The sequence below is a fragment of the Gasterosteus aculeatus genome, chromosome 11 (genome assembly GCF_964276395.1).
Source record: "Gasterosteus aculeatus chromosome 11, fGasAcu3.hap1.1, whole genome shotgun sequence".
Classification (NCBI taxonomy): domain Eukaryota; kingdom Metazoa; phylum Chordata; class Actinopteri; order Perciformes; family Gasterosteidae; genus Gasterosteus; species Gasterosteus aculeatus.
The window spans coordinates 961,583-986,803 of NC_135699.1; the positions used below are offsets into that span (position 1 = coordinate 961,583).

At 43.4% G+C, this 25,221-nt stretch overlaps 1 protein-coding gene across 2 annotated transcripts in view; it reads right to left on the bottom strand.

Annotated features, from left to right (window-relative positions):
• Positions 1-1,063: 1,063 nt before the first annotated feature.
• trpm4a (transient receptor potential cation channel, subfamily M, member 4a) overlaps positions 1,064-25,221 on the bottom strand; it is a 31,388-nt gene continuing 7,230 nt past the window's right edge. The window contains exons 6-28 of one of the 2 annotated variants that reach the window (XM_040191244.2): positions 21,503-21,680; positions 19,672-19,736; positions 18,908-19,144; positions 18,622-18,724; positions 17,249-17,367; positions 16,868-17,170; positions 15,400-15,501; positions 15,146-15,274; positions 14,884-15,013; positions 11,686-11,831; positions 11,381-11,493; positions 10,541-10,639; positions 10,392-10,438; positions 7,605-7,837; positions 7,348-7,463; positions 6,939-7,071; positions 6,379-6,553; positions 5,835-6,000; positions 5,546-5,727; positions 5,015-5,147; positions 3,745-3,817; positions 3,259-3,353; positions 1,064-2,540 (exon numbers count right to left, since the gene is read on the bottom strand). In XM_040191244.2, coding sequence (XP_040047178.2) covers positions 2,510-2,540; positions 3,259-3,353; positions 3,745-3,817; positions 5,015-5,147; positions 5,546-5,727; positions 5,835-6,000; positions 6,379-6,553; positions 6,939-7,071; positions 7,348-7,463; positions 7,605-7,837; positions 10,392-10,438; positions 10,541-10,639; positions 11,381-11,493; positions 11,686-11,831; positions 14,884-15,013; positions 15,146-15,274; positions 15,400-15,501; positions 16,868-17,170; positions 17,249-17,367; positions 18,622-18,724; positions 18,908-19,144; positions 19,672-19,736; positions 21,503-21,680 — 3,108 coding nt within the window. In that variant the 3' untranslated portion in view covers positions 1,064-2,509. Of the gene's footprint in view, positions 2,541-3,258; positions 3,354-3,744; positions 3,818-5,014; positions 5,148-5,545; positions 5,728-5,834; positions 6,001-6,378; positions 6,554-6,938; positions 7,072-7,347; positions 7,464-7,604; positions 7,838-10,391; positions 10,439-10,540; positions 10,640-11,380; positions 11,494-11,685; positions 11,832-14,883; positions 15,014-15,145; positions 15,275-15,399; positions 15,502-16,867; positions 17,171-17,248; positions 17,368-18,621; positions 18,725-18,907; positions 19,145-19,671; positions 19,737-21,492; positions 21,681-25,221 lie in introns of both variants that reach the window. The other variant, XM_078084346.1, reaches the window with a different exon arrangement.

Sequence of the window (25,221 nt, forward strand, 5' to 3'; positions counted from 1 at the left end):
CTTGGCCACCGTTAGCAGTCCAACTAGCTGCTGTTTTGCCTTCACGCCTTCTACCTCGGTTTGCGTACATGTTTTTTTTTGGACTGCGTTGCCTCAATTGTTTTGGGCCGGACCGCCTGCACCGTTGTGCTCGGACGGCTTTACCCGGAGGAACAATTTTAGCGTGACGTTCGATCTTCCCCGTGACTTATTGGGTCGACGGAGTTATCTTGTTTTCTTTATTGTTTAGTTTGTTCTGTATTTTTGTTTCTTTATAACCGGGTGAGTGACCCCGGTTGTATGTACGCGTGTTTAACGTTTTGTTGTTTGTTTATTCTTTTTTAGAGCTGAACGCCGGTGGTGGTGGTGTGGTGTCCCGGTGGTGGTGTGGTGTCCCGGTGGTGGTGTGGTGTCCCGGTGGTGGTGTCCCTTTGCTCGTTTGCTGTAGTCTTTCGTTTTCATTTGCTTTGCTGTGCTCACTATTTTGTTTTTGTGTTCACGGGTGTCTTCTCTTGAAACCTCCCCCGCTGCCCTCGTGTCGCCTCCACAACCACTGGTAAGCCTCAGCGTTCATTATTTTGTTTATTATTTTGACCATTATTACCCCCATTAATTCCCCTTTTGTTGTGGAGATTGTGAGCGTGTTTTAAATTGTTTTATGGATCCTCTTATTTTATTGTAATAAACTTATAACCCCTTTTTGTACATTGAACCACGTCTTTGGCATCTTTTGTGATACTTACCTGCGTGACCTTATTAGTTAGTATTCTCTGGGTGAAATTCCCAGGGTGGCGTTGCTGGTCCCTGTTCTGCCACAAGGTGGCACTGTAGTTAAATCGCCATAAATTGGCGCGATTATGTAATCTCATGCTGCCACATTAAGTTTAATAAAACACAACAAATAGAACACGCGTTTCCCTGATTTCTTAGAGTATATTATGCTCATGCTGAAACTATGTTTGGGATTGATTTTCCGGTTGTTGGTGTGCCGTGAGATTTTTTCTGTGTCTTAAATGTGCCTTGATGCAAAAAAGGTTGAAAAACACTGATCTAGCTCAGCGGTATAATTAACACACAAGACCAGTTCTTCACTCATAAAAACTATTTATTTCTCTCAATCATTATCAATGCATTTCCAAAGGTTGCATTCTTTACAGAAAATTAGAACAGAGGACAATTAACAGATTGTCAATTGTCACAAATTACATCCTTTGTGATAGAAAGCATGAATTATAGTTTATCGTCTTTTAGAACGTATTTGCTCATAATGTAATATTAACCATAATGTAAGAAGCCATTAGTGCACTTCATCATCAATCCTCAATCAGAGGTTTGATCCCCAGCTAGTTTGCACGTCCTTGAAGACACCAAACTTTGCTCCCGTAGCTGTGACCAAGATGTGTGAATGTTAGTTGCTGATGGGCAGGTGTCACTGTGTGTGGTAGCTGCTGTCATCAGTGTGTGTGATCGGCTGAATGACGACATGAAGTGTTAAAGAGCTTTGAGTGGTCAGAAGGCTAGAAAACCAGTGTAGAAGACTACAGAAGAATATTTCTAGTTTCATATGACACAAGTAAAGCCCTTTATTTAACAAAACCTGACTTGGTCTGTTTGGTACGGTGACCCTCAAGTGCAAAACACAACGACAAATAGGAAAACACAAACAACGAAATGAACTCCTTACGGAAAGGGTAGGGCCATATAGCAGAGGATGGACCCTTCTGATTGGACAGACGTACTGTCTGTCTTTTAACAGGAAAGGATGCAGGGCTCTCAAGTGTCCCCCATTTCGGTCTCTTGTCACGCACTCCCGCCACACATCCAATTCCTCGGTCCCCGAGCCGTGTCGGCCATCGCGTCCGCGGCGTCCACCGGCCGTAGTGTCCGCGGCACCCGACCCCCGCGTAGCGTCCGCGGCAACCCCCCCACCCCCCCCTGCGCTTTTATTTACTTTTAAGTACAACACCTAAATATAATTGAACAACAAAACAATGGTGAAACACTAGTAGGACACTTTTAAGACACTCGTAAAACATCGCCAGATCATGAGAAGGGTCCGTCCACTGCTTCCTGCTATAAGGCCCTACCCTTTCTGTAAGAAGTCCATTTCGTTGTGTTTTCCTATTTGTCGTTGTGTTTTGCACTTCAAGGCCACCGTAGTTTTGTCTAGAGGACCTTTTCACTTGAATGTGTGGCTTAGTGTAAGACTGGAACGTAAAATGGTGACGGAGGAACCTCTAACCTACATCACCCGAGCGTCCCTCTTGCAAAACAATGATGCCATCCCTACACAGGCTTTGATTCCATGCGGATGGCTACCGTGTACAGTGTAGCACATAACCCACATATATATTCAGCTACAATTTTCAAAACAAAAGGTTTGAGCTATAAAAATGTAGCAGACAACAATGCATTCCAGCAGTACTACTGTTGACAAATATATCAAATTAAATGAATCTTTAAAAAACAAAATTCAAGATTCAACGAAAAAAACATTGCGTGTGTATATGTGTGTGTGAGATCCCAGAGTTCAGGTAGTCTGCTTGCAGACAGAGTCAGATCTACAACCGAAGAAAAGAATATTAATCCAAAATATGATCCTCCAAAAAGACAAAATATTGATCCTCAGCAAAGAACTAAAAAGGCACAGCACCTGTCAAAGATACATATATCTACTATCTTTATGCCAACAACGTATTTACACATTAACTATTATAATATTAAGTTCATCATACCTTAAGGGCTTTGAGGCATCAAGCCATGTCATGTCATGAGGACAATAATACTACATAATTCGGCCTAATTTTGACCATTTTCTAATCGGTCCTTCGACCACTAGCAAGACATCTAAATGAAAATGGGTTCTTTGGGTAGCCACGAGTCTCCTCTGTACAAGAAATGCCCTATTTTTCATGCAACAACCATGCAGTTTTTCTTTTCTGCATGGTTCTTACACTTGAGTTTTAACATTTTATGAGAGCCTCATGAAAACAAAATGTTTGTTATAGATTAACGACAAGAAAAACAGTACAGCACAGAGCGTCATCTCAAATGAATGTTCCGGTTCAGATTACATACTCTGCCTCTTTGTGGCCCCCCCCCCCCCCCCGCCCCCAAAAAAGACATAACCGCATCTTGTGCAGGTATCCAAGGGCTGGAAGAGGTGACATTATATAATTGGACATTTCCTTGAACACGTCATCAGATTAAAGCGACTTCAGAAGTTGTCCAAACTATGCCTGCATCATTTTGTGGAGGGTTAGATGTGCTGTGTTTTACCTCTGAGGGGCAGAGGGCAGGCGGCCAGCCTTCATCAGGGGACTCTGAGACAGAGCGTCTGTCATCCAGGAGAGAGCGCTGCAGCAGTACTCCAGCTGAGAGACACACACAGATGAGCTGAGGGGAAACCAGAGCCACCATGCACACATACTACACACAAATATGAACACATATCCATTTACCCGCACATTCCCACAGATTATACACAGTGAAACAAAGCACTCCAACTGTGTTCGGAGTTTTTCTTTATAAAAATACAGCTAGTAGGCGGCAGACTCAACCAGTAAAACTACATGTACATATGGAAAATGTGTAAAATATTTAGTTCTCTGTCTGGGTTACAGAAGCCTTTGAGTTGATTTTTAAGTAAAGAGAAAACTTTGTAAGAAGTAAAGTTGTAAGAGAAAAAATTTAAAATTCTTAAAAATCGACTCAAAACGTTCCAAAAACCTATATTATTGATCTAGTGTACAAGATATTGCTGACCTTTGTCTCCAGCAGCCGCAGCCTTCTGTCATGGTCACGTAGCTCTGTCATTTGCTTTAGCACACTGTCGACCCTGCAGAAACAAATACACACAATTAATCCCTCTGCAATCTCAGCTGGAATGTCCCAGTTAAGATCAGTTCAACACGATGAAATCACAAACACTATGAGTAAAAAGTCAAACTTAATAAGTATCTATCTATATATATATATATATATATATATATATATATATATATATATATATATATAGATGGTATATATATATATATATATATATATATATATATATATATATATATATAGATGGTATATAGATGTATATATCTATATAGCATCGTTTTCCTCTCGTTTGGCTGTTGGAGGAGAGACTTTACTGAGTTAGGTTTGATTCTTGGAAGAGCCCCATTGTCTAGTCCTGATGAGGATGCGCTGAACCTATTTGTTTGTTAAAACCTGGGGACGGATGCTAATTGCCGTCCTTTATGGATTTCTCCCAATTTTATCCCCAAAGAGTTTTTTTGGGGAGTTTTTTCTCCTGTCAGGTAGTAGATGACCTATTGAGGCAAATGTCTTGAGTATAGGACCACAAGCACTGTCTTAGATCATTTATGATGTGTTTTAATTAAAGCAAGTGCAAGTTGACTCTTTTGATTCATCGTTTCTGGCCGGGACGAGAACAAAGGAGTCAGGCCTCCTTCGAGGGCTTTCCGAACCCTTAACATATGTCACTTAAAACAGTTATTGGCTAAACTGCTCCTCAGACCCGCCTCCTGGGGGCCATATCTATGTGTGCCCAATTACTGCCAAGACATGCAGACAGGCGGAGAGGACGTTCGGGATAAGCATACATTTTGCTCATATAACACTGACTTGGTGAACTGGGCTGGGTTATTTGTCTGCAAGGTCTTCAACTCAAATTGTTTTGTGCATCCCAGGAGAGGATCCCAGGACGTCTCCTGGACGTCTTGCTCTAGAGGTATTACCAGAGGCACATCCATCTGGTAAGAAACCCAGACCATGTTGGGGATTTGACATATCTTGTCTGGCCTGGGACCATCTCGGGGTCCCTCCGTATGCGGCCCCTCAGGAGGAGCTTCACATGTTTTGATAGTTCTATGCTAATATATTGACAGGGTTTTATACCCACTTTTCTTTTGTCAGTCAAGTTGAATTGCATATAACAAATGGTCGGATTTAACCTTGAGAACCAAAAAAAACACTCATTGGTGCTACATTAAAAAAATTCACAATAAGAGATACAACTTACTTGACAGATGTACTTTTAATTCGTACTGTGTCGCTTTCTCTTTTCCGCTTATTCTGAGCTGAGAGGAGGTTTTCTTTCTGGATAGCCTCCCATGCGTCGAGGCAGCTGGCTTTCTTGCCCAGCAACTCTAGAACTGAGGATAGAAAAGCTCAGTAAAGAAACTGGAATATGGGTCACTAGTCTTCCTGTGAGCCACTTTTGATAGATTGAACAACTTAAAATGGATCATTTCAATGAGAAGGAACATGTTTCTGTTCTAGTTGTAGCTATCTGAGCAACATCTCTTTCTTGGCTACAGAGGGAGCTGGACTTTGTACCAACAGTAGCCGTAATTCCTCTTCAATGAATTAACTACATCTATAGTGAATGGGCCAACTCCATTATCCAACCAGTACTCATGCAACAGTTAATTCAAAACGGTGCATGTCAAAACGTCTTCTGGGGTTTTATCTTTGGTTGTCTCTACTAAACCTTGAGAAATTGTTGTCCTCCTTTCAACCATGTCCTCTGTCTTCATGCTGTACTTCTCACCAAAGTGTTTGCTTTTGACTGAAGGGATCTGGCGGAAGCATCTCTTGATAAAAAGGTGGAGATGTGAAATGATGATGAAGGGTGGGGCCAGGCAGGGTCTTGAGTGGTACTCCTTAATCAGGTTGTAACGCTGAAACTTCCAATAGGTGTCACTGTGTTCTTGTACCTTTGAGAAGGTGTGGCTGTAAACAGTCAATATAAATGTCATTATGCATATACAGAGAACGGTTTCATCAGAACAACAGCAATGGAACTCAATTGGAAACAACCATTGGAAATGAAGTTGTACCTGAACATAGCAATGAGTAGGTTGACCAATACTATGTTAGTAAACAGTAGGTAGATGGCAAGAAGGATGACAACCAGCCAGTTGGCGTAAGTGCTCATACAGGGCTCCGCTCCTGCTTCAACGAGTGTGGCGTTGTTTGTACAGGGTATTTCCACCAATTTATCAGCTGGATGGAGAAACAACAAAAAGGCCCATTAAAACATGAGGATGCTTGCAGCCCATTTAGTTAAACAGAAACTATGAATGGCAGCAAGAGCTGACATCCGGCAGAAGGCAGGGTTCACCTTGACTACTTAGTCAGACTATGGCAGGGCTGACACATGGAGACAGACAACTATTCACTCCCCATCAGTCACATCTACATCTATAGGCAATTTAGTCATGAATTAACATAAAGCTGCATGTCTTTGGACTGTGGGAGGAATCCAGAGAAGACGGAGAGGATCCACTCAGGCACAGGGACAACATGCAAACTTTATTGACATTGAGGGAACCAAAGGTAATTATGTCGACAGAGATATTGCTGGTATATTGAGTTGGTCACCATCCATCTCATGTATGGGTATTTGTCCAAAGATGTGCAGGTATGGTCTGTAGAACACCCTGCGGAATATCCAATCAGGACGCGGATCATACGCGTAGAGGAGTGCCTGATTGGCTACTCCATAAGCCAAGAGCCAAACAGCCAGAAAGAAAAGGAAGAAGAAAACATCCTTCATCTGCAAGAAGCAAAGAGAGACAAGAGACAGATGATGTTGTGAGGTCACAAGTACGAGTTTTTCATTTTATCAACCATCATTAACAACAGAAGGAGGGGGAGCACTCAGGTCAAATCTATTTTCATAATCTCTGTCCTTAAGACAAATATGAGTGCAGAAGAAGAAATATGTAGAAGGTATCCATGACAGATATGTTTTCCGGAGAGTTCTGCCTAATCAAGTAGGAACATTTGAACAAAGCCAATGCCAGCTATGAGAATCTGGTAGGTTTATACACAAGGTTTTGCTATTGATAATCAACAAAGCTTTGTCTATTGAATTTGTGCCTTCATTATCTTTTTCACGTTCACAATATTACATATTTTTTAGTTCTGTGTGAACTCACCATTTTGCCAACGATGATGATCTTGGGCCCAAGCTGTTTGTGGACGGCAAAGATATGGATCAGACGTAGTGTGAAGACCATAAAATCTATGGCCATGACGGCTCGGCCAACCAAGTATGACCAGGGAAACATTCTGGAAAACAAAACCGAGCATTCCTTGGTAACATGTCACACAATATAGCCGCCTTTATTATGAACTTTTACATCCAAATACATAATAAAATATATTGACATAGTATCTGCCTGTCCTCTAGCCTTTCATTGTTTTGTCGTACTTCTGCTCCGGAGCTCCAGCTGCTGACCTGTATCTCATCCTATCAACCGTGGCTCCCCCACTAGTCTTCTTCAGAATTATCTACTACTGTTTTATCTACTACAGTGTAGCCATGTTCTGAGAACAAAATGTCACCTGCAGCACACAGCCAAGATGAAGAGAGTGATGGCTGTGAGGTCACACTTGTTCCACACATCCTCGATGTAGCTCCTCATCCTCTGGAGCACAAAGGTGCTGCCCACAAAGAAGGTCTGTGAACCGGAGAGGAGTTATGGATGAATACGTTGAAAGGCTCAGCAGACACCAAAACACTGCAAAGCCTTTTATAACCACTGTAAACAGTTAATCTGCGTGGCAATCAGAGTGAGTATAATATTGTCTTAACAACCTACCTGACGAATTTCTTCGCACACAAAGGTGAAAACCCAAAAGTAAAGCACGACTTCCAGAGTGGACGGGCCGTCAGGGGGCGGGGGCTTAAAGTCCACCAAAAGAACATAGGCAAACAGGTAAAGGAACAGGAAGTACATCAACACGTTGCCAAGGAACGAGGTAACAGGGCTAAACCAGAACTGTCTCCAGCGTGACACAATAAATGGTCTCTTGGAGTTGGATGGCAAAGAACCTGAAGAAAAAAGAAGTGATTAAAAATGATTCAAAAAAGTTAACAACCATTCAGAAAAAGATATTACCAAATACACTCAGTGGCTAACCCCAAATTTACTTTTCCCCTACATTTCCTCTTGTGTTGTCTCGGTTTCTCAGATTGAGAGGGAGAGGGAACACACATCAAGGTGTTTATTGTATAAGGTGATTCAGATTAGGTTCTAGAGAACTACAGACCTCAAACTATTATGAATACAGCCTGTAAGATAACTGCTCAAATAATTGTCAATAGTTTACATTTTAAGTTGGTAAAATTATTGATGAGGAACAATTGTGCCCACAATTTGTTCATATTAAAATATTTTTACATATACCAGAAAAACAGATTTCCATGTTGTCAGAAGAAACTATTTTTATTATGATATGATTTTGATAGATCTCCAGAGATTACCCTTGGGCTGTAATACAATCATACAGCTTCCCTCCATGTAGTGATGTCTGTTAGATCATTCCGTGTGAATGTAAGTGGAGTTTAAGTTGCCTTTCAAGTAGAGAGACGAGTGAAGCAGGGCTGTCCTTTAGAGGACAGCGATTTAAACGTCCTCAAACTGATCTTGAATTCCCCCCCCGGGGGATCAATAAAGTACTTCTATTCTACCTTGTCCTTTTATTTGCAAAATCAACTCATAACAACCAATCTTAGGTACATATGGTCACGGTTACAACCTTTGCTAACGCTGATGCCGATGGATGCATTAACTATTGAGTTAATTAATTAAATTAAACTACAACAGAACAGAGAGTTCTGTGAGCAATGTGACACTTTTAATATTGAGATGAGAGTGAATCAAGAACTCAAATACTGAGTTTAACTTTTTGTGAATTAGAAAGTAGTAAGCGGAAATGGGGAGAATCAGTTGTAAAAATTAAAGAGGTAACAAATGGGAATTTTAGACTTTGATCTTATCTAAACAGAACAACTAAATGATGACCCAGTTCAGTATACAGTGCGCTACTTTGGGGGTCCATAGGAAAGTGACTAAAAGATCACTTAGATCACTAGAAATGGTCCACTGTTGTCTCAGCACCTGGGACAGAGGCCGCCAGGTTCTCCTCAAGAACTCGTTACAAGAGGCCGGCGGATTGGCCAGAAGTTATGGTCATCTACGCGTGACTTTCCCCTTCACCTGGAGTCACCCAGGCTCGGGTGACGGTCTGTGGGTCACTTCCCAATCGCACAAGTGATTAACCCTGTGGCCGCGGGGCTCAAGCTCCTGAGACATGAGATTTCATCCCACGTTCTGTGTGCCCGGCTAAAGCCAGCCAAGAAGAGCACTTTGGAGCTCTATTCAGTTCAGTTGTGTATCAACTGTGTTGGCTGGTTCTCCTCCACAGCTCTGCTGCAGCGATCCATGTGGTAAAGTGTGTGAGCAGCGAGCACAATCAGTGTTTGCGGGTTGATCTTGTTGGAATTTTTTGGACGGCGACAAAGACTAAGAAGATCATAACAGTTATTGGAACCCCTGGTGGATCAAGTTTGAGCCCTCCAGCAAGGCGGCCCTCTTACTCTATACGCTGCATGCTTGGTTTAGGATAATCGTGTGTGCGGTCTTACACCCTAAATGGGCTGCACATAATACAGTAGGAATGTCCTAATTTGCTAACCACAGTACTCAAATGCATCAGAAATGAGAAACATTCATTTGCCAAGTATGTTGGACATACGTTGTCATGGTGAGTGGAGGAGAGAGTGACTGACAGCTCTGCCTATGCTCTTATAACCAGAGGTAGATATTATAACCTCTGTTAATCTCCGAGACCATTTTACTCATAAACAACACCCTGGAGTAAATCCTTCAATTGGCACTTGCACAAACCATCACATTGCACAGTAAGCGTTGTGGTCCACAGATGCCGGTAAAACTAGCTCTGCAAAAAGTAAAGATTCAGTCCTGAGGGCACCAAATCAGACACTTGTTTCCATGACAATTACAGCAGAATGGATGACATGACACAACCCCGGTGCTACAGAGAGGCTTTTTCGTTCCTTGCCAAGAATACAGAGAATTGTTCAGTTAGTGCTGTATAGAGCAGCACGACTCACACTCAACTGTTCAATAGCAGCATGCATGAATAAAATACTAATGGACCTCATACAGCGCAAAGTTGAAGTAGTGAAACCCAGACAACTTCAGGTGAGAGACGGGGTTCAGTCTATCGCAGAGCTAACACAGAGACCAACAACCATTCACATCCACACACCCACGAGCAGTTTAACCTGATCCCCAGAGCAGGTCTCTGGACTGTGGGAGGAAGCCGGAGAACCCGGAGAGAACCCACGCAGACACGGGGAGAACATGCAGACTCACACAGAAAGGCCACTGGGCGGAGTCAAACCCAGGACCTTCTTGCTGTGACCTTGCTAACCACCACCATGCCGCCCTTGGAATGTGGAATACAGATACTTTTCTAAGTAAACACAGTTTATCAAATAAAACAGCAGGGTAGAGCAGCCACTGAGTGTATGAATGAATTACGAAGTTACCAAAAGTAGAAAAGTGATCCAAACCCACCTTTTGGGTTTTCCTTTAGAGACCTGAACTCTTCGGCTTCCTCCTCACTGTGACCCCAAACAAAGAATAAGGAAGTTTTGTTACAAATGAGAAGGAAAACTGTCACACAATCCTATTCAATTTGTATCATGTTACATATTTGAATTTACGTTTGTACGAGGGAGTAGACGGTGGCATCATTTCCATCCAGACTGTCAGTGTCTCTGCCGTGGTAGACCTCCACAGAGTTATCATCCTCTTCTAGCGCTCTGCAACATGAACACCCACCACAACATATGAACGGGACATCTCTCCCCTCCTCTTACAGTTCACTGAATTTGTGTGTTCCCCTAACAGCACGTCACTGTCAGTCAGTCTAAAACAACAAGAGAATTTAGGGTTCAACAGGACTTTTCTGAGCTTTTTCCCGAATAGCAGCCGGGAGACGGTCTTCATATATGAAGTGAATCCAGTGTTTCCCCTACCATAAGACCTATCAAAGTTGTATTTTCATAATATGGGACCTGTAAGACTGAAGTGGTTGAGCCCTCTACTAAAGAGCCCGAACCAGGGTTTCTGTTGACTTTTCCTGACCATCTGATACTTCCACTGCCACAATGCGTCATTTAATCATTACATTACATCACAGGTCATTTAGCAGACGCTTTTATCCAAAGCGACTTACATTACACTTTAAACTCATGGCTTTTTCACCTTTTTGCCCAGGGAACAATTAGGGGTTAGGTGTCTTGCTCAGGGACACTTCGACTATAGAACACACGAGACGGCGGTTTGTTTCTTGTGTGAAACCATGTCAGCGTTGCATTATTTTACCCTGGTGGATGGGATACCTTGAGAGCCATAGATGGAAACTCAGGACGTATTGATCAAGCTGCTGTATTTGACTAGTTGGCAGTGAGAATGTCTTGGATGTTAAAATCATTAAAATCGTTAAAAACAAAGTTACACGTGAATCGCTTCGCATAGCAAAACATTAAGGAAACACTGACTTGAAGCTGATAAGGTCTGAGTAGAGGAGCGGGGGCATAAAGAAGGTGAGAAGCAGTTTCCAGACTTCGGTACTCCTCTCCATGTCACCCCACCAGATCTGAGACAACAGGGACTACAGAAAACAGTAGGCCTGTTACAGCCACCAACAAACATTACACTCACGTTTTGTGCAGTATTTGTTTCAATGTCAAGCCGTCAGGACGATCTAACGTTCATACCATTCAGACACTGTAGTCACAGCTATGAGAGTCATTTAAACATCCAAAGCCCGGACTGAGCCTTTGAATTCCAACAGTATCTTTACCTGAACGCCATCATGGCTGAAGAACTTGCGAGCATCCGCCGCAGTGGCCATCTGAAGGCAGGTAGCTCCGCCCCACACAGGAGACTTCCTTATAAGGAGCGTAAAGGAGCGGCTCTCGCTACTCTGGTAACACTCACCAAATACGTCTGGACACACAAACAAAACAGAATACATGGAATTATATCATCATTTTCTTTCATTTCACGGAAAGATGGAGACAGACACAAGGAAAGTCCCGTCAGACTCCAACCACCACGGTCCATGTACCTTTTGACAGTTTACCGTAAAGAAATTAGAAAATGAATCTCACATTTTAAATTCATTAATCGCATTAATAGACTAGACTAAATCTTATAAATTAACAAGTAATTACTTCAGTGTGTTTTTTACTGTTGTTTAATTGTATTTTACACAATGACACATGTAATCATCTTGGAGGTGGAACATGCTGAACTTGTTAAAATAACTTCCTGCTGTCCCGGATTTTTTTCCAAACCACTCTTTTAGCCAGCCTCCACTTTCGAAAAGCAAAGTCAAGTCAGCCAGCACGTTATTTTGTGGTGTGCGTATATTTAATAGGCATTACACTAGTGGTGTGTAAAAGTTGACTTCAACAGTTCTAGTGGACGTGATAGAACAGCGGATTTCCTCAACGTGTCAAACAGAAGATGTGGCCAATGGACCATGTTACGCACTGATAGGCTAAGCAAGCTGCTAAGACACCTCCATCTCAACATCTGCTCTGCCTGCACACGGCCTGAAAAGACTGTGGTTTGTAAAACGTCCTGGCTAAATGTGGGGAGCTTGTTGGCACTTCAAACACAGCCGTCCAAAGAGCAAAGTGCACAAGGACAGCAGGAAGAGTTGCTAGTTCAACATGTTCCAACCGCTGGAATTCTACCGCCAAGACGATCACAGTTGTGGAGTTTGTGTTTAAAATGCAAGTAAACAACATTGTGCTTTTAATTAGTGAATTTAAAAAAAATCTGTTGTCAACCCTAATTTTAGCTCGATGTTTACACAAAACCAGCACGTGTCTGCAGCCAGTTAGGTCAGAGAGACCGAGACGAAGTTGGAGAGAGCTTTTTGCAATAATGTGCGTTTGAGACAGTAATAATAATGTGACGGATGTTAATAATGTTTACAGCCGCATGTGTCAGCAGGGCTATGGCAGGAGGAAGGACCAGGTGTCCAGATAGAACCACGATCCATGGAGCTGACGTTTAAACTTGCTTGGGACCACGTTGGATAGCGTTCCCCCAGACACCAAGCACAATGGTGCAGTTGACTGCTCGGTGCAAGTCCGTTTGTGTGCACAGCTATATCTTTAAATAGCCTTGCATGTACGGTTTCATCCTTTAACTATTAGCATACAGTCTCGTCTTTTCTTTTCCTGTGATGTCTCACTACTATCACGGTCATTGAGGTCATCGTGGCGCAGGGGTAGAGAGGGTGCACCGGGAGCCGCAAGGTTGGTGGTTTGAGCCCTGGCTACTCTATGTCCCATGTCGAAGTGTCCCTGAGCAAGACACCTAACCCCTATGTAACCACCGGTAGGTACGGAGGGGCGGTTATCGTCCCCTAGGGATATTAATTAATCCACCACGGACCCACAGATGACCAGTGTAAACAGACCAAAGCAAAAATATTCCCCCAGAGTACAATATTTATTTTAAGGTAACAATTGCCGTCAGCTCTGGGAATGTCGTCAAAGAAAAAAGAAAGGTTTTAATAAACAAATTCAATTGTATTGGGGCCGTAGGCTGCCGCGGGCTAAGAAGGGGAAAAGAGGGGGGACAAGCTCTAGGACAAGGTCCTCACTCCCTCCAGTGCCGCATCCACTCTCACACAAAACAATGTCAATCAAAAACATGCAACTAAGAAAAAGGGGAGGAGAAAGTGGCTCACTCACTGGCTACACCTAATTGCTCCCCAGGCAAAAAAAATAAAAAATAATGTAAGGTATTCAAAAACCAACATTACCGACTTCTGTCCTGAAGTACTAGTGATTTCCCTCCTCACATGGTGGTTCTATCTCATGGCGGTTGTCCCTGCAGTGGTCCTGCCGTACACCTGGCTTACTTCTCTCAATATTTGAATAATTTCTGTTTTGTGAATTGAACAATATGTTCAATTATTTTACGTTGTTCATTCTGTACACATGACATCCAGTGTAGTTACTTGTTCCCACTTCCTGGTTCTGACCAAATTCTGTGTCCAAATTCTGAGACCTGACCTTTTCCCTCCGCTTCAAAAGGGTTTTTAATTTTTTGGGGATTCCTTTCCTGTGGCGATGTGAGGGTTTTGGAACAGACTCTTGCATGTTTTTAGACTGTAAAGCCATCTGAGGCAAATTTGTAATTTGCAATTTTGGGATATAAAAAATGAAATTCATTGAATTGAGTGGATGCTCCAAGCTCATCATACCAGGCGGCAGGACTCTTACAGGGAATCTTACAAGAAACCTACCAAAACATTCTACAATATCATAAATGATACCACAACTTATGCTGCCTCTTGGCCAGGTCATCCATGTAATGAGAATTGGTTCTCAATAGATTTTACCTGGTTAAGTAAAGGCAAAAAAATATTTATTTAATTCAAGACTGTACGCACGCAGGAACATTTTCATCCACAGTCCCGAGTAGATTAAGCACAAAAGCACAGTACATAACTCCCCACTTCTTTGTTAACCATGCCCAAACAATGAATAGGAAAATCCCGACTTGTCATTTCCCCTTTTTGTAGGGCAATACATCACATTACACGTCATTTAGCGGACGCTTTTATCCAAAGCAACTGACAATAAGTGCATTCACCCATAAGGATACAAACTCAGAAGAACATGAAACAATTTCCTCAAATAAGCCAATTTACAATTTGCTATAGATGAGTGGCGTTATAAGTACAATGTAAGTGCTACAATTTGTTAGTCTTTAGTTGACGTAGAGTCTGAAGAGGTGTGTCTTTAGTTTGCGGCGGAAGATGTGAAGGCTCTCTCCGGTCCTGGTGCTGGTAATACTCTGAGGTGAATTGACTTTAAGTATATGGATTAATTTTAATGTATGCACTGATTTTTTTTCTGATTTCCCAAAGTGCTGTGCAATCGTTCTGTATCATCGAAATGCAGGTTAAGCGATTACATCGGATTGAGTCCAACGATTCGCATGAAACAGAACTGGTGGTGGTCTGACTCACCATGGGCCAGGTCCTCAAACTTCTGTGCCAGTTCCTTCATAGCCAGCTTGCTCTCGGTCTCACTCTCAAGCTTTGAGAGCTCCCTCAGCATCTTACAGCCTCCCAGAGCGCTCAGCACCGACTCCCCTGCCTGACAAAGAAACAGAGAAAAATACGTTGCCAACAAATACTTGATCAATACTTGAACAATTCCTTGTTAACACTTTAACTCCATAATAACATCTCTTCAGTGAAGTTGTGGAATACTACAAGTGGGTATTACCATCTCCCAGAAGTAAACAGCCATTTCGCAGCGGTTCTGCAGAACAGCCCAGATAAAGAGGGCGGCCCAGGGTGAGAGGCAGCGCTGGTCCCGGTATTTACACTCCCCCAGAAGCATCTTATTGACTTGCTGTGCAAGACACAACAAGACAAAACAATAGCTCTAAAGAAATATTTCTCTTACTGCTACCACCTATTATTACATTATGTATGTATTTTTCTGATGTTCTTAGTGATTTTTCCCCACTCACTTACCCTGAGAGCCTTCCTGGTGCTGGTGCTGGGGTTCAAATCCAAAGTTTTGTAGTAGAAAGGCTGACAGACATCACCCAACAGGTCCCACAGCAGGCGGGAAACCTGCAGCATCACCGCAAAAATAAGAGAGGATGCAAAATGTAAATTGACTTAGTCACATCCAATGTATGAGTTCAATAGATGGTCTCTTTACATGGTAAAAACACCAAGTAAAGGAACCATCAGGTGTTTTTAGGTCACCCAATGGTTTGGGGCCAAACACAGGGAAGACTCTGTAGCGACGTAGTATCAGCATCCCTCAAGAGTCAGCTGTAAAGAGAACCGCCATCAGCTGTTAGTATCCACTGATGAGAGTAAAAGCACTGTCCTTGTTCAGAGCTTCAAAGCTATTTAACACTACATGTTATCATTCACCAATTCACACCTATACATACACTGCAGAGCTAACCACGCTAAGTAACACCTGCCCACTGGTAATGTTTTTGTACAAATTGTTGAACTTTACTGCACTTGTGTGTTTGTTGTTTTGAGACTACACTGACATCAGTCGATGCCCAAATGAATATATCTGTTGCCAATCAGATTTTCAATGACATGAACCTGCCAGGGTTTATTCTACCTTACACCGAACCTTTGTCAAGCCTGAAAATGGGTGGAAAGAAACCTCCTTGAAAGAACTCCGGTATTTGGCTTTGGAAAGCTGAACCAAATCATCTGACCTGCGCACCACAGACAAGGGTTGAAAAAAAGGATGGGCAGATAAGAATCCCCGAAACAATCAGAACAAAGCAATACAGCAGCTAGATTGATGTTTGAGGAAATGCCGACATCTAGTTAACAAGCATGTGCTGAAGCTGGAGAAACAGTGAACTGACAGTGGCAGGTGAGAGGCACTGTAGTGGCAGGTCTGCAAAAGTGTGAATGCACTTCCCTCAGCTGTTCCATTAGGTCAGCTGACTTAGGCTGCCGTACTGTGTGTGAGATTTCTTTTTGGTTTGGCCAAAAGCCGAGGGTAGGGGCATGTGCCAAGTTCATTTTGACTTTTACGGAGGAGCAATATAAAGCAACCTAATTGGAACTACTAACACGTCAAACATCAGACTGGCCCAACCAAGGACATTAGGGCTCATCAGAGGGAAGATTAAAACCACCCAGGACCTCATTGGTATCCATCCCGAGCTCCAGTCATATTGGTGACAAAAGGAGCCTGCAATGGAACCCAAAGAATATCAAAAGACAATTAGTCCCGAGAGCCACAACCTGCTCACCCGGCTGCTGTCTGGCAGGAGATGCAGAAGTACCCTCTGACGTACTGATAGACATCAGGAACAGCTTCGTTCCCCAGGATGTGAGACTCCTTCAGTGACCATCAACATGAGGCCGACGCTGGACAACCCTTTCACCCTTTTTCACCCTTCACAGTATTTATCAAACCTGCTGTTATTCTGTGGCGCAGGTTGTTTCTCACCTCAAACAGGTTGAGCTCCCTTGCTGAAGGGGGTCCTGTTCGTGCACTCTTGCGACTCTTCAGAGGCGCTGTCTCAGCTGCATGCAGGTTGGGTTGGGATCCAGTCAGCACCAGCCTCTCGCTGAGACGCCTCTGGAGCAGAACGTAGGCCAGTGAACTGTCTGACAGCGAGCGGTACAAGCCTTCCAAGCGGCGGTACGTCAGGTAGTTCAGAATGTTCAGTCCATTCTCGCAGAAGAGACGGACAAACTGGGGCTTGTTGTTGATCAGTGCGTCTGTCATGGAGTCCTCAAGGTCCTCGTACTTAAAATAGAAGTACACACATGAGCATTATGTGATTGAAGCCAGCAATGTAGCCCCAGGTAAGTGTTTGACTCTGACCTTCCACTGGATGTCGCCATTAAAGAGTTCAGTTTTGGCGATGTCCACTCGGTTCCAGGCCACTGCTAGTTTCAGCTCGTCAGTGCACTCATTGGCTTCACTGGACACCCGTTTACTAGCTTGACACAAATGCAAAGAAAACACCCCTATTTCATTTTGCTGTACAACAAAGCAGACTGGATGAATTCAGTTGGACAGAGTTGTGATTTCTCCGATGTTTTGTTGTCAGTGTGGAGAATACGTGGGTTCAGGGGGCACTGTCAGTAATAGTGTCACACACTGGGGGAAGGAAAGGTCCAAATAAGGCTGATGGGAAACACAATATGAAAAGACAAGTTTTGTAAATGTTTTGTAGAGACATGGTAGGATATATACTGAGCCCAAGTTTATCAGAGATAACTATTTCTGCTATAGAATCTTCTACAGAACCATCCTTTACATTCTACGAGCTATGCATTTTCACCTTAGACCAGAGGTCTTCAACAGGGGATCCGGACCCCTAGGGTGTCCACGGAGGGGGGTCGCAAAATTTAGTTTGAGAAGACAAATTTAAATGTCTTCAGAATCAGAATTGTATTTATTGTCTTTGAATACACATTAACATGAATCCAACATGTTGTAGTAAACAGATACATTGATAGAAGACTTTGTCTTTCACACCGGTTCACTCACACCTCCTTTCATGCTGATACGACATCACAGGCACCAGCCAATCAGATCCATTCATGCTCACATCTAAAGAGCGCCAAGCTCAAAAATAAAAGATGGTCCCTGCTCCATCTCGCTATCAGTTTGGGGGTCCTTGACCTGGAAAACGTTGAAGACCCCTGTCCTTGAGTAGGCTGGAATCATGACTTGTATGTGTTTAAACTCTGCTCCCTGCTCGCAAGCATTTAATAAATGATCTCACACAAAAAATACGAATTAAGACAAAATAAACAGTTACACAAAAAAGAGACAGCGATAACAGTCTTTAAATGTTGTGTTTGACCAAATATAAGATGACAGATGAGATTTACTGGAGGACATATTGGTGGGTTTCGGGACAGAGGATGTTGTATGTGTACAGACTGTAAAGCCCTCTGAGGCAAATTTGTAATTTGCGATTATGGGCTATACAAAATAAAATGAATTGAATTGAATATTCTTTTTTTCTGCCCCAGCCCTTCTTAACCTAATAACCTAATGAAAGGTCTCAAATGTATTGCATTTGAGACCTTTCTTATTGACTATTCTACATCCCTCTTCAGTAGTCTCAGGAACATTTACCATCCAGATCATCAGGTTGCATCACAGCCGCTGTGCACGTTAGAGGAAGGAGACATCTGTTCTTCTCTTACAGTGCTACATGATTAACATATTTACTCACTTACCTCTAACGAGAGCTTTGAGGAGAACTATATCAAAATCATCGGAACCCTCTTGTTCTCCATGGAAAACAGTGATGAACTCTCTCTTCTGATAAATACTCAGAGCCTAGAAAAACAGAGGCAGCGTAAAGACATTCAAATCAATGTTAAATGTTTCAGATCATAGATCTCATATATTCGCAAAGACACAAACCAAATGCACAGTACTGGAGGATGAGAAAAGTAGTTGGCTTCAACTTATTCAATTCTGCCATAAGCATTATGAGAATTATTAGAGCGTCTGACTCACACGGTCCACCAGCTTCTCCAGCTCAATCTCAGCTGGGAAGTATCTCTGAAGCTTGTCACGGACCATGTCGCGGAGCGATGCGATGAGACCCTCAGCACCCTCCTCAGCCGGAGGAGAGGTGCTTGTGAGGGAAACAGAGGAGAGATTGTCCAGCAGCTCACTGATGAAATCTGCAGCAGAACCAGAACCAGCAAGAACCAGCCAGGGCGTAGCTTTCCCCAGAGAGACATCCAATCTCTGAAAACCATATAAATACTAGGACATTTACAGGTACACGCTGTATGGTCAGTGTGTCAGTGGGGTGGCTATATCTCTCTTACAAACCTTTGGCTACTTTTTTTTAATTACAACGATGACATGTCATTAACTAGTAGACATTGCTTTATAATCATTTCTGATAATACTGGGCAGACCTACCTTCACAATAGCACAATGACAGGTATGGAGAAACCTTAGTGCTGCTGTGGCCAAGCAAGAAGCGGGAATGTTGTCCAAATTAAGTGTAGGTGTATTTGGTGTATTTGGAGGATTGTTTTAAAACTCCAGCATTTTCAATTTCAAAATCGTTTTCTTCTGAATGTTGAAGCTAATCCATGGTCTTAAAAGGTGCCAGTAGCACAAACAGTGCAAACAACAGATGCAGTGGTAACAGAGCGAACAGCGTAATGCTGTAACTGAGTTCAGTGCACTATTTGGAGAAGACGACCAGAGCCGGACCATGTGTGTGTGTGTCTAGAGTGAGAACGTACGGACTGTTTCCTCACCTCAAGCATGTTGGCGTCTCCTGAGATGAGCATACACAGCACCGGGATTTCAATACTGCCACTTCCTGTTATCGGCCCAAGATAAGAAGTTAGAAGAAAGGAAGAAGAAGAAGCCTTTAGGACAAGGTGGGACGAGAGACGTCTTCACATCTTCAGACTCTACCTCCACTAACACACTAACTACCTGTAGCACTTACGTTGGACTCATAGTGGCACGTATTTATAGCATATTGTACATTGGCTTATTTGATGAGTTTGTACCCTATGGTTGAATGCACTTATTGTAAGTCGCTTTGGATAAAAGCGTCAGCTAAATGACATGTGATGTAAAAGAAAAAGACAGCTTCTTCTTCTACAAAACATCACATGATATCAATGTTTCTAACTGTTCTGATCATGATTTGTAGTAAAAGGGTTTTCTATCCTTACAGCTTATTAGGAATCAGTATTTCCCATCCCTTTGTTTTAGCCCTTTAGCTATCCAGGGAAGGTTTGCTGGGCATAAAACTGGAGCAGCAAACATCAGTTCATTCATTCATTTACTTGCCAAGTGTGACACGCTGTCAGTAGAGGGCAGACCAGTACTAAACACAGTCAGCACACACTGTTTCCTCCTGAAGGCTGCTGCGTGCTTCTGCGTCTTTACGCACCGTCGCGTCGACGCACTCGTTTTGATTCAGCGTTCAAAAAGTCTTGCGTGTTTTGCAAAGCAATTCACCACCAGAACAACAGCTGGAGTAACGTTTTTTTTGCCGAAGATGACCTAGAGAGTGACGTCTTTCTGTCTGCAAGTCGTCGGTTTTCTTTATTTATTTAGCAGGATGCCCCGTGCATCCACACTGTTGCTTTTCATTGCGGACACATTTGTCCCGTATTTTCCTCCACGACTTTGTGGACCCCGCGACCGGAAAACCGACGTTTGCGGAGATCTCCCTCCATGAATCAGAGGCCATCCGCGTCCTTATAGTCCGCCAACGACGGCTTGTAGAAGTGGTCATATTTACACATTTCTTCTATTATTATAGATATTAATCATATTACTGTACCCGTAAACCAACATTACCCTCTCCTAAAGTCTCTGTGCTCTCCCTCCCCACAGGCTTCTGTGGATGGTGGTTCTATCTGATGGTGGTTCTATGTGACGGTGGTTCTATGTGACGGTGGTTCTATCTGACGGTGTTTCTATGTGACGGTGGTTCTATCTGACGGTGGTTCTATGTGACGGTGGTTCTATGTGATGGTGGTTCTATGTGACGGTGGTTCTATCTGATGGTGGTTCTATCTAATGGTGGTTCTATGTGATGGTGGTTCTATGTGATGGTGGTTCTATGTGATGGTGGTTCTATCTGATGGTGGTTCTATGTGATGGTGGTTCTATGTGATGGTGGTTCTATGTGATGGTGGTGGTCCCTGCAGTGGTCCTGCTGTGCGTCTGGTTTACTACTCACAGTAACTTGAATCATTCTGTCATATAGTCTCATGTATTATACATTGTTCATTCTGTACACATGACGTCATTGTAGTCTGTCCATCAGGAGACGGATCCTCCTCTGACGTTCTCACTAAGGTTTCTTCCCTTTTTTCCCTCTTGGAAGGGTTCTTTCATTTTTTGTGCCGATGGAGGGTTTCGGGGCAGAGGATGTCGTATGTGTACAGACTGTAAAGCCCTCTGAGGCAAATTTGTAATTTGCAATTTTGGGCTCTACTAAATAAAATGAAATGAATTGAATTGAATAATGATCTAAAATGTCTTGAGCATTGCAGTTACTAAGTAATTCAGTACTCTGCAGTATAATATAACAGGGTCCATATTAAACATACTTTGTCTCACCCCAAATGCCAGTGCGTTGATGGGAAATGTAGTCCTCCAGACGTCCACGAAAGACTGTCTCTCCCCCCCGGCGGCCAATGGTACCATCATCCACCAGAAGGAAAGCCTGGCAGTTGTTGTCCAAGCAGTAGGAATCACGGGATGTGTTCTGGACGTAGTATCGAGCAGGGAAACTGCCCTTTAAACAGACAAACCCAAAAAAGTTAATCTCTACAAAGAGATGGAATCTTTTCTGCTACCCCTCTGCTGAGGGGTCCCCCACCACGAGGCACCTCCCGTACACCTCCTGTAAGCAAGGGGGGGATTTGCCTCGCCGATCCTAGTTGCCTTCAAGAGTGGTTCTGGCAGCTGGAGGGCATGACCAGCAGCTGAACGGCTGCATAGAACCATGTTTGCAGTTTAGAACAAGACTCCCAGTTCCCAGTGCCTGCTATACTTATGTCTTTGCAGTGCAACCTTTGTACGGGTCGGTCTCCCTCTACCTTGAGGGTGTACATGGTTGCTTATGTACGGCAGCATGCTATGGTCGACAATGACACATTGGGGAGCAAGAGGCTGGTGTCGCTCTTCCAAAAAGGGACTTTGCAGCAGCGCCCCAAGGCTCCTGCGTGGGACCTACCTCTGGTACTGGACACCCAACGCTTGCCTCCCTTTGAACCATTAGCACTGCCACAGCTGAAATGGCTGTTCGCCAAAACGGATCCTGCTAAGCTACGTGCCCTGTCTGTAAATTAATCATGTATGAGTTGTGTTGGGGGAAAATTGTTGAGCCTGCGTAGGGTGAGGCTCTCAGGAACATGACCTTTTATGTGAGCCTGTGACCTAAGGCAGTCCAGGGTGAGATAAGACACAGATGGAACCATACGTGCCCTGACTTTTAAATGTTATTGATTGACTGGGTCCATCAAGGGAGGGTCACGGTGTTTCCCCTACGTCGTCTCTGGTACTTTTCCAAACACTCCTCTTTGACGGGGGGGCTCTCCTGTGCTGAGGCAGCACAAACCTCCCTGAAGTGTATAAAACCTCCTGTTCTCCTTTTCAACTTGGTCTGATCTTCCTGCTCCTTTTGGGGGAAGGAACAATCTGCCCCTTTTCAGCTGAATTGTAGTCATTTGACTTCTGTCTGTACGTATGGCTTGTGCTGTTGATTTCTGTATTATTTATCATTTTCCTATATTCCAGTTAGTAATAAATACTTAATCACAAAGCAAGCTCAAGATACTTATGATTTCTCACAAGGGCTAAATCCACAAACTTCCACCACAAGTTGGAACTCAGATGTCACTTTGAGGCCTAATGAAGCGTTTCTCCCAAAAGGTGCACTTCTATCTATGTCAACCAGCCTATCCAGCTTGCAGAGTTTGAACCCCCACTAGGAGAGTACATGTCAAGGTTGCTGTGCCCGATGCGTTCCCTTACCGCTTGTGTGTTAGTCATGTGCTTAGCACAGCCGATACAGCTCCTTATTACTGATGGTTGCCCTAGAAGAGGCTGTGGTCTTTTTAAAAAGTGCATGCAACACTGGATGCACCAACCGCCGAGACAAATTCCTTGTATGTTTGACATATTTTGGCAATAAATGTTTCCTGATTCCTGATTCCTGACTGCCAATGCATACAAAGCAAGAGCCTGTGCTTTGCCATCTGGAGTAAAGTCCATTCTACCAGGAGTGTTTATTTGTCAAGGGTGAACCTAAGGTGTGCCTGTGGAGGATATATGGCCCGCAGCCCCATGGGCATCACCGGACACATTCACCAGATACTACAGAATAAAACATTGCAATACAGCGCCTCATCTTCACTGAACACAATTCGGAGAAATACTTTCTCCAATTTGAAATGAGGTATGCTCTTCCTTACCACACATGAGACAAAGGAAAGACGGATGTATAAAGACATTTCTCACGTCAAATAAGTCAATAAGAGATGTGCCTGTTCTGAATTACCTACTTTTGATGGATTGATTCCTGCATGATGTGAACAATGTGAAAATAACATCCAATCATGAGGAACAAAATAAAACTTATTTTGTTGTCTACTCAACACACACAGAAGACACCAGTAGAGAATTAGTCCCCCTACATGGATCAGGTACCCGGTAATATTTGTAAATTAGGATATCTGCCCAAAATATATGCTTTTCCCTCCCCACAACCTTCTGTGGATGGTGGTTCTATCTGATGGTGGTTGTCCTTGCAGTGGTCCTGCCATACACCTGGTTTGCTTCTCGCAATTATTTGAATCATTTCTGTTATAGGAATTGAATGTATTTTTCCGTCTGTCCATCCCGGGAGTGGGATCCCTCCTCTGACGTCCTCCCTAAGTTTTCTCCCCTTTTTACCCGATGGAGGGGAGTTATTCCTGTGCCGATGTGAGGGTTTTGGGACAGAGCATTTGTACAGACTGTAAAGCCCTCTCTGAGGCAAATTATAATTTGTGATTTTGGACTATATAAAATAAAATGAATTGAATTGAATTTTCCTGCCCGTCTTCCCCGCTTGTCTCAGCTGGGCTCGGGCCGTGTACGGTACGAGAGAAGAACTTTGCCGGAGAAACTAGAGGTAAAACAGCTGGACCCAAATCAGCCTGACTTCACAATCAGACAACGGACCGGCGTGAAAGAGAAGCCGCAGATATATGACACATCTGTAGAGACTCTACACCGGGATGTTTAGCTACCTAGTTAGCTACATGCTAACGCCGTATATTCCCACTTGCATGACGTGTTAAAGTTAACATCTCCAGCCAGCTGCACGCACACAGGACTGCAGTGAGGACACACAATCAGGACGTGGATGAAAATAGGGATATTTTATCCCAAATTATTGATTGTGTGAAGTTTTGTGGGGCTTTTGAGTTGGTCTTTCCTCAACACACTGATCGGGTGTTTCCCCAACAAACTATTCGATTCGAGCTTTGTGACATGGTGCATTATCCTGCAGGAAGTGGCCATCAGCGGATGGGTACATGGTGCCATAAAGGGATGGATATGGTCAGAAACAATGCTCAGGTAGGCCGTGGCATTTAAACGATGCCCAATTGGCACTAAGGGGCCTAAAGTGTGCCAAGAAAACATCCCCCACACCATTACACCACCACCACCAGCCTGCACCGTGGTAACAAGGCATGATGGATCCATGTTCTCATTCTATTTACGCCAAATTCTGACTCTACCATCTCGGTTGTAACGAGTGGTTATTTCAGTCAAAGTTGCTCTTCTATCAGCTTGAATCAGTCGGCCCATTCTCCTCTGACCTCTAGCATCAACAAGGCATTTTCGCCCACAGGACTGCCGCATACTAGATGTTTTTCTCTTTTCACACCATTCTTTGTAAACCCCAGAAATGGTTGTGCGTGAAAATCCCAGTAATTGAGCAGATTGTGAAATACTCAGACCGGCCCGTCTGGCACCAACAACCATGCCACGCTCAAAATGGCTTAAATCACCTTTCTTTCCCATTCTGACATTCAGTTTGGAGGTCAGGAGATTGTCTTGACCAGGACCACACCCCAAATGCATTGAGGCAACTGCCATGTGATTGGTTGATTAGATAATTGCATTAATGAGAAATTAAACAGGTGTTCCTAACAATCCTTTAAGTGAGTGTATATTGTAATATATTTATCCTTAAATATAATATATTGATTATATGATATTTGTATTAGAGGAGTCTGCATGTTCTCCCCGTGTCTGCGTGGGTTCTCTCCGGGTTCTCCGGC